General features: G+C 38.2%; 1 protein-coding gene across 1 annotated transcript; it reads left to right on the top strand.

Moving 5' to 3' along the window:
- The first annotated feature begins 856 nt into the window (after nucleotides 1-856).
- LOC103132506 (monoacylglycerol lipase ABHD12-like) lies at nucleotides 857-12,011 on the top strand. The gene is made up of 13 exons (XM_007544308.2): nucleotides 857-1,053; nucleotides 5,045-5,157; nucleotides 5,241-5,346; nucleotides 5,443-5,562; nucleotides 7,261-7,291; nucleotides 7,388-7,433; nucleotides 7,722-7,851; nucleotides 9,329-9,366; nucleotides 9,457-9,536; nucleotides 9,628-9,710; nucleotides 9,786-9,864; nucleotides 9,940-10,061; nucleotides 11,580-12,011. Exons 1-13 carry the CDS (start codon nucleotides 965-967, stop codon nucleotides 11,599-11,601), a joined length of 1,059 nt encoding a protein of 352 aa, XP_007544370.1. The 5' UTR covers nucleotides 857-964; the 3' UTR covers nucleotides 11,602-12,011.
- Nucleotides 12,012-12,558: the final 547 nt, after the last annotated feature.

The following is a 12,558-nucleotide window of genomic DNA, read 5'->3' as shown; positions in this document are numbered from 1 at the left end:
CTCAATAAATGTTTTTAAATGAAAGACTGAAATCTTCTAAAAAATTCGTACCAGGGCTGGAAACAAATGTTTCTGCATCTGTAAACTGCTTGCTGTGATCTTTGTAGCCTCTTTCCTCCTGTTTTATATTAACTTCATGTTGTTCTGTTCTGAAACATCATCACTGATTTATCACAGGAACCTGCAGGACACAACATGCAGGTTTCTGGACTGAGAGGAAGCCGCAGCACCGTCCTGCAGAGGACCAACATCCACAGGAGAAAAACACCTGCAGGAAATCTGACGCTGGGTTTTTACTGCTGTTATAAAACAAACATTTCCTCTTGTTGCACTTTGATTTACATAATCAGAAAAACGCTCTAGTAACTCATTGATTGTTTCCTCCTTTCAGCTTTATTGGTCAAGATTGTTTTCACAAGCAAATTATTTGAATGAGGTTTTGAGACACAACACAACAAATATATAAACTTTAAAGGAAATAAAATAGGGATGAAGGGAAAATGTCCATGTATTTGCTGACATTTTAAAACAGTATTATTGTAAGAAAGAAAACTAGGTTTGTTATGACAGTGCAAACATTTTGCTCCACAACAGAGTGGCTTGTTATAAGATGTTCGTTGAATATTTTTTTAAACTTGCTTTTGTTTTTTTTAAAGGCCGTTTAATATGCAATGCCAAATCGATCTACAGCATTTCTTCATCAAAATACATATAATCCAAACTACTGCTCTATTTCCTGTAACTTTTCAGATTATGTAATTCGTTTAAGGTAGCCACACGGGCATTAGTGTGTGTCCAGCACATTTACCAGGGAAGCAGCGGTGCCACCTTAAAATCCTGGATCCCTCCCTTTTCCTGGAGTTTAATGAAATCCGCTCTGATAAAATCTGGAGTCGGTCAAAGTGCAATGGCCTGACCAGACTGTTAAAAACCCTCAGCAGGGAAGAATTACTGCAGTTAAACGATGAAAAAGAGAAACGTGAAACGCGACGATTCTTCCCCCGACAGGATGGACAGGAAGGCGGCTGGCGGCCGGAGGAAAGAGGGAAGTCGGTGAGTAACTGGAGCGGCTTTAAAACTGCAACAAAGTTATTTTGTTTACGTTTTCAGATCGAATTTATCTGTCTGCGATAAGAAGCTTTGCTGACGATACAACATCTTTAAAACGTTACAAATAAAACCCTCAGAACTGTGCATGTGCAGTGCAACCAAAGTTGGCACCTTTTTGACAAGAGTCCATGTGTTGCATTACGAACACGTGTGAATCTCTGCTACTCTGGAGGAGCAGCAGAGATTCACCGCTCAGGTAGGAGAATCTGTCTGCTATCCATGCACTTCACCAAATCCTGCATTTATAGTTAAAAACAAGTCATAGAAATTCCTATTTGCAGTTTGTCCTCAACCATGTAAAGCAGGGGTTCCCAAAGTGGGGATCCGGGCTCCCCAGGGGGTCACGAGACACCAACTGGAGGGTCAACACATTATTTTCTGAATCATCACAATGTGACCGCTGAAGTTCATGGAGGGTCAAAATAGGAAAAAACCAAATGAATAACTGTTACATTACATAATTAAATGTGAACTGTTGATGAAATAAAAAAAAAATATGTCAATAAATTTGGCATTAAATAATGAAATATACTTTTAAACAATTGAATTAAATAGTAAAATGTCCCAAATAAACTCTTAAGAAGTTTTAGGAGAATGAAGTTGTAATTTTAGGAGAACTTCCAACATTAAAAATCAGCCACGATTTGAAAATATTTTTTGTCATTTTTAAATTGCACTAAGACCCTCCTCCTGGCTCTGATTGGTTAATTCTGACTGAGCTGTGTATTTCTGCACATGGCAGTAGGGCCACAAGGTTTTTGTTTTTTTTTCCCAGATGTTTTGTCTACCTTTTTAGATTTCTATTGTAAAATCATGTATAATTTTTCTTACACAATTATTCATCACTTCATGTTGGTTAATTACATAAATCTCAATAAAATTGTTGCTGTTATGTGACTAAAATGACATAAATACTATTGCAAGGCTTTGTAGGGCAGCAAGTAATTCTGAATTTTAGTTTAAACTATATTCATCCATCCATCCATTTTCTGTACACCCTTGTGCCCAGTGGGGTCGAGATAAACTATATTCAATTCAGCCAAAAAAAACAAAAAAACGTTTTGTAATAAATTAAATTAGCAGTAGCAGCAGTAGTTTCTTCTTAATATTCTGAGTTTGTTGTTGTTAATCCCATCGGGCTCATTTAATTCTTTTAGCAAACAGGAAGTTGTGAGCTTGTATCAGCACATTAAAATGTTCTTAATGAACATCAACTAATGAATAAACTGGAGGTTTGGCTTGTAATGATAAATATTGCTGCAAAAGCATGGCATTGTTTTCATTCCTGCTGGATAATGAGTATTCAGTCACTGAGGTCCTTCTCAACCACACACACACACGCACACACACACACACACACACACACACTGCTTTACTATGTAGTTACTCACTGACATGATGCATTATCCTGCCCTTTGTATCCAAGTTCTTTATCTTAACTCTGAACTAATTCCTCCTCTAACCTTTAGCCACAGCTACAATCCAGGTCAGAAGTTTATATCTTCAAATCACTGGCGTGAATGTCGTTTTAATTTTAATGATTTATTTTTCTGTGGTCGGATTAAACAGCACACATCTTCGGTGTTTGAGTTTATTAGGTTGGTACCGTACCAGAGCTACATGTTAGCTTGATTCAGCCGTTTTAGATCCAGTTTGGATGTGCTGTAGATCATCATCCTCTTCAAATCTGCGTCATAGTTTCACTTTATATTTAGAATTCATAATTTCTCTTTCTTATCCATTTAAAAGAAGGTTTGTTGCCATTTCTTTTTACATTGTTTTCTTTATTTATTTTACACTGGATGTTGACTCCTAATTGCACTAAACAAATTAATGATGTTGTTATTAGATGTTTGAGGCTACTGGTGTATTTACATGTGCTGTACTGGTGCAGAGTTACCAAATAAATTTGTAATTCAGTACATTTATGTCTGTGTTTAACAAAAGAAACGTTTTAAGTCAATTCGGCATTGGTTTTTTGTAACGGATCGGTGGACTGACACCTCACATCTGCATCAGTATTAGAAGTGAATAAAGTAAATTGGTGAAATCCATAATTTTGTCCAGTTTAAATGAACCAAAGCTGCAGCCTGATTATCTTTGCAGTCAGTTCATTTTCACGATCCAGCTCCATGTGATGAATTCGCCTTTAGTCTCTTCAGAAAAACTCCAGGGATGTTAAATGAGGACAATTTTTCACCCAACCCTGTTGCACTTCTTTATGTTTATTAAAAATCTCCGACAGAGCTTTTGGACATATTTAACAAAGATATAGGCATTAATAATGAAGCCCGGGGTTAACTCATGGCAGCCTATTGGATTTTGGAATGAATGGCCGCCGGTGTGTTTCCCTTGAGCACGGTAAAGAGATCGTTCTTCAGCTAACAGGGCTCTGCTGGCTGATTAGTGCGTTAATAGAGGGATTGAAGGGATGTATTGTCCATTAATTGGCTGTAGTCTGGAGCCTGTGGGGAGTCAGGACTCACTTCATTCACAGCCGCTCGTCTCTTCTGATCGCTGCAAACCGCTACAACGGGTGTGTAGCAGCTGGGCGTCTGCATCCGAACACGCGTCAGAGTCCCTCCTCAGAAAGGCGGCAGCGTTGGTGGGGTAACGTCTCTGGACGATGCTTCCAGTTTTGTTTGACTATTTTTCAAGATACAACTGGCAGAGAACAGCTGTCTGTAATGACTTTGTAGTTGGTAATCAATGGGTGGTGATGTGCTGCGTGTTGTTCTCAGGCTGCTTCAGGGGACAGCGAGCAGCAGTTTGCTGATCAAACAGCTCTGTGGCACTGGAGCATCTTCTGATCCAATCCATGAAAATACCAACTTTGAATATTCCTGGTCATAGTTTCTTCTTCTTCTTCTTCTTTTAGTTTTTTACTTTGTTTGGTCCAGACTCTCTCTCTTTTTTCAGGTACTAAAAATCTATCAATTTTATCTTTGACACAGTTTTGGTGAAGTTCACTAAATGTCCAGTTACTTTTTCTGGTTCATTTCTTTCCTCATGTTGCACCCCACCTGAAGACCTCTGGCGCCCCCTAATGGAGGCACCCTCCACACTTTGAAAAGCAGTGAAGTAGACATAGCTATTGGCTGAGCTTTTATGGCTCTCTTTCCCTCTGTAGCCTTTATAACCAGCAAGTGATTGTCTAATGTCGCTACGTCCAGGAGGAGTGAAAGCTGAAGGTCAATGACTCGATTCGCTCTGCTGGAGTTCCTTATGTAGAAACATTTTAAGCTCATTTGAATAATAAACATAACAGTTGTTTAAGAACTAGGATCAATAGCAACGTGTTGGATTGAATTTACTTGTTTTGCTAAGTGCCTTGAGATAAGTTGCATTGTGTATGGATGCTGCACAAACAAGCTGAAGTGAGTGGAACTGAATGAGACGAAACATTTTAAGTTTCGCTAAAAAACCACAGCAACTAAAGCACATCACCATAAACGCCTCATACCAACTGTTAAGTACGGTGGTGGAGGGGTGATGATTTGGGATTTTTTGCAGGTAAATGACACAAAGTCCTCTGTCTAAGAGCGTTTTCTGTGTGAATGTGAAACGCTTCACATGCTGGATGTACAAGATGAGTATATTTCAAATGGATGATCGTTTTCCCACTTCAATATTTGGTCAATTTTTAAATAAAAATGTAACAAATGTAATTAGCAGAAAAATTATCCCCAAAAACAGCAGAACTCTACAAAAACTTTGTGACAAAGGCTCCAGTTTGGTTCTTTGGTGTCAACCAGCCTCATTTTTTTATTTACAGAGACTTCAGTATCTATTTTATCTGGCCCAGACTGAAACCAGATTAAAATGCTATAAATCCCAGGAGAGCTGTGTTAAAATATATTTTTGTTCATTGACAAACTGAAGAAGCAGATAAATATGAGATTAATAAAGTTATCTGTCTCTGTTCTGGTTACAGGTCCCCCTGGTGGTTAAAACGGGGATTACTGGCTGTTGCTGTCTGCATCCTGGTGCCTGTCACATATAAAATAATCCCTACATTGATTCAGGACATTATTCACACCTACCGACGTGAGTAAGGATCCTGTCTGCATTATCGAGTATCTTAAATCTTCCAGCTCCAGAACAACGGGCCCCCTCCTCTCTGTGTGCAGTCAGCGTGCCGTTCTTTGAGGATCTGAGCCGGCCTGCTGACTTCTCCCTCAATCACACCATCAACATGTACTTAACGTCAGAGGAGGGCATTTCCCTGGGCGTATGGTGAGCAGATGCCGGGTTGTTGCTTTTTCTTTCAGACTAAAAACTTGCAGCTCTGAGGAAAATGAGAGTTTGCTGATGAAGATGTGTTTTTTCCAGGCTTACAGTTCCTGAAAGTCGGTGGAAAGAAGCTCAGGGGAAAGACCTGCTGTGGTACCAGAACACGTTAAATGATGGAAATCCGGTTTTTATATATCTGCACGGAAACACGGGATCAAGGTGGATAATTTATACATTTACATGTGATTCACAATGTTTTATTAAATGAATGTATCTTCGTAATTCAAGCTGAAATGTGAAACTCTCATCACTCAGACTAGGGATGCATGATATATCGCTTTTTTTCAATGTTTTTCTTACTGTCATAAGTTTTTTATTGAAAAAACATATTTGTAAAATATTTCTTTTGTCTGTTTTTGTTGTTTTTTTGTTACTTACATAAATTATTGTCATTTCTGTCCCTAAAATATCAAAACTTCCACTTTATATCTTTATATTTTGGTCCATACGATCTAATTTTTAAATATTAAATGATTAATAATTTGATCAGTTAGTACTTGAGCAGACTTTTTACCAAATACTTTTTTATTCTTACTTGATGTATTTCTTGAGCTGCTACTTTTTACTGTTACTTGAGTAAAAATACGTTGCAGTGGTGCTAATTTTACTTCAGTTTTTGGTCATGTGACAGCGATAGTGATGCAGCACGGGATTGTGGGTAGTTTAACTGAAGCAGAGAAGCAGCTGATAAATGTTGGCTATTTGCCATCACATAACATAATTATTTCTAAATATTGGATGTTGATATCGACCCAAATCTTCATATCATCCCTAATTTAGAGCCGCTCAACACAGAGGCGTACAGCTATGGCATTTCTTCCTGTTCACTTCTATTATAATGTATTGCGGTGAATGAAAGAGTTCACTTTCTCTCAATGTTATTAAGTAATAATGACATTGTATATTTATAAAACAATAAATATCATAATTTTACAGGAGGTCATGTTGAAAACAGAAATTTGTGGCATTGCAATCCTCCATAGATTCTCTGTGGGGTTCAGTCAGGCACAGCAATACCATCGATCATTGATCTGGCTTTTACTACCTTTGGCAAGTCCTGCTGGGACATAAAACCAGCATCTGCATAAAGCCCGTCAGCATGAATTTCTCTAAATGTTCCTGTTGGATGCCTGCACTCACTGGGACTCGATAAAACACAGAGGGGCTAGCATTTAGCTCTGCAGTCTCTGCTTCAAGAGCGACTCAACACAGGGAACGTATCAGCTGTACCTCATGTATTTGATGCTTATCCCTGTAACTTACACAGTTTTTTTTTTTACCACAGGTTTTCCTTTCACTAAACTTTTCATTTATGTGCTTGAAAACAGCGCTCAGGTTAAGCTGTCAACTGCCCTCAAATATTCAAGGAAACCTTGTAGATTCATGTAATCCATCTACATGACAATTGAAAGTCAATTATTAAAATAAGTTTTTTTAAACACATCTTTATCAGTTTTTACCAGTATGCAGTAAAATGATTTAAACAAAAGCAAATACTAGATTTTAATTGAATACAATTAACTCAGATCTTTCACCCGCAACCCAATAGGAAAAAATAAAGTAAAAAAATCCCACATAACATGTTTAAAACAGCTTAGCGTCACATACATAATAATCAACAGATAGAAACATTTAATCTCTAAGATACAGAAGTTTCTTCAACTTGTGAGTTATTTAAAAATGCAAGATAAGGGTTACACATTTCTTTAAATTTAGCTGATTTTCACCTTTAAATCTTCTATTAATGCACCTCTTTATAATAATTAGCACGTGAAGAGAGAAAAATACCCGCACTGCCACACGTATTTGCTGCTGTTTTTATTTTTTATTAATTTGTTTGCTAATTAATTTCCACAGGGCAGCTCCGCACCGAGTTGGAGTGGCAAAAGTGAGTAATCACCAACACTAATGAATTATTTTTTAGCTGGAGACATGACAGTGTGGTTTATGACTCTAGATAATAATTTACACTGTGTGTCGACAGTTACTGAGTGCGCTGGGTTACCATGTGGTGGTGCCTGACTACAGAGGTAGGAGCTTTTTACGGATTCACGTCTCTGTTCCCTTCTCTCCACCCAGATCCACAGGATTTCGCTTTAATTGTTCCCTTTCTGAAGCCGTATGATCCCTGTAGACCAGTGTAGTTGTTCTTGATGAGTTGTTTGCTGTGAAGCGGTCAAAAAGACAGCAGTTCAACCTCTGGTCAGTGGAGGGAGCAGGTCTCCCTCTGAATTACAGTCCTGCCATCTAGTGGCGGGGGGACGCAGCGCCTCTGTGGTTGTGGTTGAGCAGGAGCTGATGTGAAAACCCTCTGCAAGGTTTTGGTGATTCCACCGGAGAGCCGACTGAATCCGGCCTGACTACAGACGCTGTGCACGTGTACAACTGGGTCAAAGCACGCAGCGGGGACAGCCTGGTGGTCATCTGGGGACACTCTGTTGGCACCGGGTCAGCTAATAAAACACACTGGCACTTATACAAACTACTAGCATTTTTATATCCACCATTTTGAACACTCAGGATTACCAAATTTTTTTTACATTTGTTAAGTGGCAACATCTTAAAACAGGGGTGTCCAGAGTGTGGTTCATGGGCCATTTGTGGCCCCTGAAGTTATATTGTTCCTGACCACAAGTCAATCTGGCCAACAAAATAGGAAACGGCTGATGACACAAAAAATTGTAAATTGTCTGTTTTTCTTTTATTAAAGCAACAGTACAAAGTCCTTTTATTGTTTTGTATCTTTAACAATATACAGATTTAATTTAAAAAAATGGCTTATTGTTGAACAGGTAAAGCTAAAAAAACAGAAAACAAACAAAAAAAACAAACTAGTTTTTCACATATCAGCAGTTTAAATTTCCCAATTTTGGCCCCTGGGCAAAAGGTTTGAGCACCACCATCTTAAGGGATTTTCTTTCCATTTCAAAAGTTTTGACACATTTTGTATTTGGTAGATTTTCTGTTTAAACTTTTAGCTTCTAACCTCAGTTTTCTGGGATTTCAGCCCGTTCCTCAGAAACTGAGTGAGATTTGTGGTTTGTAGGCTGCCTTGGTTTGTGATGGTCACTCCAAAACATTTTACTTTTTTTGTTCTTGACCTACTTTGTAACTAATTTAGTAATGTTAGATCACAGATGCTTTCGATAAATTAGAATATTATTGAAAAGCAGATTCATGCTGCACCAGTTTGTGACCTCCTTCAACATATTGTCAGTTCCCAGACAGCGAGACTGACTGGGAACTGACAGTTCAAGACTGACTGGGAACTGACAGTTCAAGACTGACTGGGAACTGACAGTTCAAGACTGACTGGGAACTGATAGTTCAAGACTGACTGGGAACTGACAGTCTCGCTGACAGTTCCCAGCGAGACTGACAGTTTAGAACAATACTAGGAATCATATTCCGGCCATAGGTCCAGAGCTTATTAAACAGTGTCCAGGTCTGAGATTATGCTCTAAAGGGAATCTCTTTTTGATTGATTTGGTTATCTCTATGCGTAAAGCTGAAAATGTCTTCACATCTGCACTAGTTGGTCAGGTCTGTCAATTATAATCTGTCAAAATGACTTATGGCCTTCAGATTTTTTTTATCAGCGTTTAAAAAAGTCAAAGACGTAAAATATTCATTCTTAAATGAATATTTTACGTCTGTTTCTTTCTTAAGCAGTATGATTTCATTTCCAAGCTGATAACACAGCTGATCCTGGCATCTTCAGACAGCTAGAAATGGGACCCATAGGTAAACCAGCTTTGTCTTGGCTGTTTTGTCTGATTTAAAGCCAGACATTGAGAGAAAAATGTTGATATGTGTCATGTTTCTAACCATGTGTGGAATATATGATTTCAGTTGTATCACATACCAGATAAAGCTTTACTAAAGCTTTTATGCTTGACTAAAATTTGCCTGTGTTTCTGTGTAGGGTGTCCTCTAACACTGCAGTCAAACTGCTTGAGGAAGGTACGTTTTACGACCTCTGATCTCCAGCAAACGCAGAATCTGAGGGCAGGATGCTACAGTCTGAATGTTAATTTCTTCTTTCCTATTTAGGCGTTGTTTTGGATGGTGTGATCCTGGAGGGGGCATTCAATGCTGATAAGCAGTATATTCCGTACAATATTTTCATCTGGGTACACTATGCTAACCAAGCATTTTTTCACATTTGGTGCATGTGCTGTTTTGTTGCTAACAACTTTGCGATGTTTATTTCTGTGTTTAAAGTATTACTGGAAAATTCCAGGCATTAAGCATTTGTTCAGTTTCCTATGGGAAAGAAAAATGCCCGTTTTTCCCACAGAACACAAGTGAGTTAATTAATATTGGCAAATATCACAAGAGGAGGATTTTCTGTTAATAATGGTCTTAATTATATTGCACAGTTTGAAGAAAATGAAAAGTCCGATATTGTTCCTTCATTCAGAGGACGATCACTTAGTTCCCATTGAGATTGCTCGTCAGGTACTGCTTTTATTACTCTAGCATGAAGCAATATTTGCAGTAATGACTATAATGGAGTTGTTTTGTTGTTTTCAGACCTATGAGGTTGCTGCAAAGGCCCAAAGTAAAGACAGAGTCAAGCTTGTGACATTTGACGGTTCTCTGGGGTATCTACACAACGGCTTATATCGGGACCCAAAGCTGCCTGGTGTCTTAAAGTGAGAAAACATTTGTCAGACACTGCTTAGTGTGAATACTTTATTTTAAACAGAAAGCACTCTTTAAGTTTCTGGTTTCATAACGGGACAAAATAAAATGGTGAGATTTTGACCAGGTTCTAATTTCAAATTTGTACTAAAGCTCACAAGAGTCCCACTCTGTCATTGTCTTGCATACAAATGAAGCCAGAATGGAAATGTGCAAAAACTAAGTATACCCCATGTTTGTGCAATTTGTAGAATCATCTTTAGGAGCAACAACATGAAGCAGTTCAGGCTGAGAGCTGGGCTTTGACTGAGCCACTGAAACACATTCTTTCTTTCCTTTTTATTCAATGTGTTGCAGATTTGCCACTGATTGTTAGGATCATTGTCAGTCGATGACCTCATTAGTACCCTATATCTCTGCTAGCTATGCACATCTAGAGACTAAAAATGTTGTCCGTTCTTTGAATTTGCATTCATCTGTCATCACAACGTCTGTATTTCGGCACTCATTTCAAGTCCCTAGCAGATTTTGTACTAGGATTGTCCTGTATTTAGCTCCATCCATCTTCCCATCAACTTTGACCAGCTTCCCTGTCTCTGTTCAAGAAAATCCTCCCAACAGAATGATGCTGCCACCACCATGTTTCACTGTGAACTTGGTGTTCAGGATGTGCAGTGGTCGTCAAATATAAAGTTTAGAATGTTGTTTATTTTTTATTTTGTCTGTGCAGAGTATGTTTGCTGTTGCTCCTACATGGCTTGGTGCAAATTGCAAACAGGATTTCTTATAGTTTTATTTCAACTATGGCATTCCTCTTGTCACTCTTCCCTGAAGGCCAGATTTGTGGAGTACCCAATAAATAGCTGTCATGTTGATAGATTCTCATCAGCTACTTTAGAGTTACCTCTTGGCTGATTTCTGACCAATGTTTCCCAGACGAGCCCCCAGTTGTTGCCATACTACAAAAGCAAAGAGCAGCCAATTGTTCTAAAATCCTGGATGAGCCCCCAGTTTGTATGACCAGGCCATGTAATCAGTGTTGCAAAGGGAACATAAATGCCAAACCAGCCACCAGGATCATAACAGCTCCTTTTTTCCAGTTTCAGTTTTAGAAAACATCAATGCCTTGGTAGGCCTGGAGTTCATCCATCCTCTCTCCATGTTCAGATAATGGATTGAACACAGCTCTGAGACATGTTCAAACCTTGAGATGTTGCTTTAGAACCTAACCCTGTTTAAAAGTCTCTACAACTTCCTCCCTAACCTGCCTGCTGTATTGATTGGTCTTTATGATGCTGTTCTGTAATTTTCTCTAACAAAGCTCTACTGTTTTCACAGAGTAAATTGCACACATTTATTATGTCTTTTTAGACGCTTGTGGTTTTATGTAATTTTAGAACCATTTAATAACCAGAAAGGTCATGTGCTCTTATTATAAACCTAGAAAGAGAGTGTTCTGCATTTTAAAATTGATCTGATGTTTCATTTCTATAATATGAACAATATTTTCTTTCATGTCCACTCTACAGGGAGTTTGTGAAGTCATTGTAGCATCGGAAACAGCACTGGGACCTTGGACAAAGAGTAACCTGAATGCAACATGAACCTAAAGTATTCTTAAGGTGTCCTCCTCTGATGGGTGTAAGAACTTCTGAGATCAAATACAAGCCAAAACAGCAAGGAGCCCTAGAAATTACACCAGAACAAATAAAGTGATTTCCTTATCAATTGCTCGCATTTTGGACCCATCTTTTAGCTACTTTGCTGATCCTTTTAGACATAAATGGGAGGAAATGTAGCCTAATTGATAACTCCTTCACTGTATATGTTTTTGTGAGGTTATTGCACACCAACTAACCAATGGAGAATTTAGATCACCCAGAAAACAATCTTGAGAAAAACTCAAATGGCTGAATTTCTACTTTAAGATGAAAATATTAAAAATATATCTAAGAAACCCAGAGACATATTTGGTGTACTATTTGTTTTGTATATTTGTTCACATACATAAAAATAGTTGTGTATGATTTTTTATTAATTTTATTTTGTGTATCTTTGATGGCATTTTCTGAATTTCCCATGAAAATTTGATAATTTGATATGTGAACACACTGACCATCACCACAAGGGGGCAGTATTACATTACACTTTGATATAACGCAAATGCTGACGTCAACAATCATCTCTAGCAAGGTGCTAAAGGTTAAGTTTTTTAATTTACTAGTTTAGAAAAACAAATACTAAATGTTGTTTGAGACATTCATGTGTTTTTATGAGAATATTTCTTTAAAACAATAAGGAACAACAAACTATTATTTTGTGGTGAGAGTTTGGTGTGACTCATCTATTTCACCATCTGACATCTAACCATCAGCAGTAAAGGCCCGGCCCAGTTCTCAAGAAAGCAAAGACCTCCAACATCTCATCCAGGTAAAACAGAGCAGCCCTCAGCCCTCCTGGATCCCCAGTATTTACATTAAACTGATATTAATGTCTGTGGAAAGAGTC

Source organism: Poecilia formosa, unplaced genomic scaffold (assembly GCF_000485575.1).
Source record: "Poecilia formosa unplaced genomic scaffold, Poecilia_formosa-5.1.2 Scaffold1091, whole genome shotgun sequence".
NCBI lineage: Eukaryota > Metazoa > Chordata > Actinopteri > Cyprinodontiformes > Poeciliidae > Poecilia > Poecilia formosa.
Note: the sequence above shows the minus strand (reverse complement) of the source record. Positions and strands in the feature narration are given on the sequence as shown.

What these genes read in the sequence shown, in the direction of transcription:
- LOC103132506 (XM_007544308.2), top strand. Translation starts at nt 965, where the DNA reads ATGAAAAAGAGAAACGTGAAACGCGACGATTCTTCCCCCGACAGGATG. An exon ending in CGGAGGAAAGAGGGAAGTCG is followed by an intron (nt 1,054 to 5,044) that starts GTGAGTAACTGG and finishes TTCTGGTTACAG; the next exon opens with GTCCCCCTGGTGGTTAAAAC. An exon ending in CGTACAATATTTTCATCTGG is followed by an intron (nt 9,537 to 9,627) that starts GTACACTATGCT and finishes CTGTGTTTAAAG; the next exon opens with TATTACTGGAAAATTCCAGG.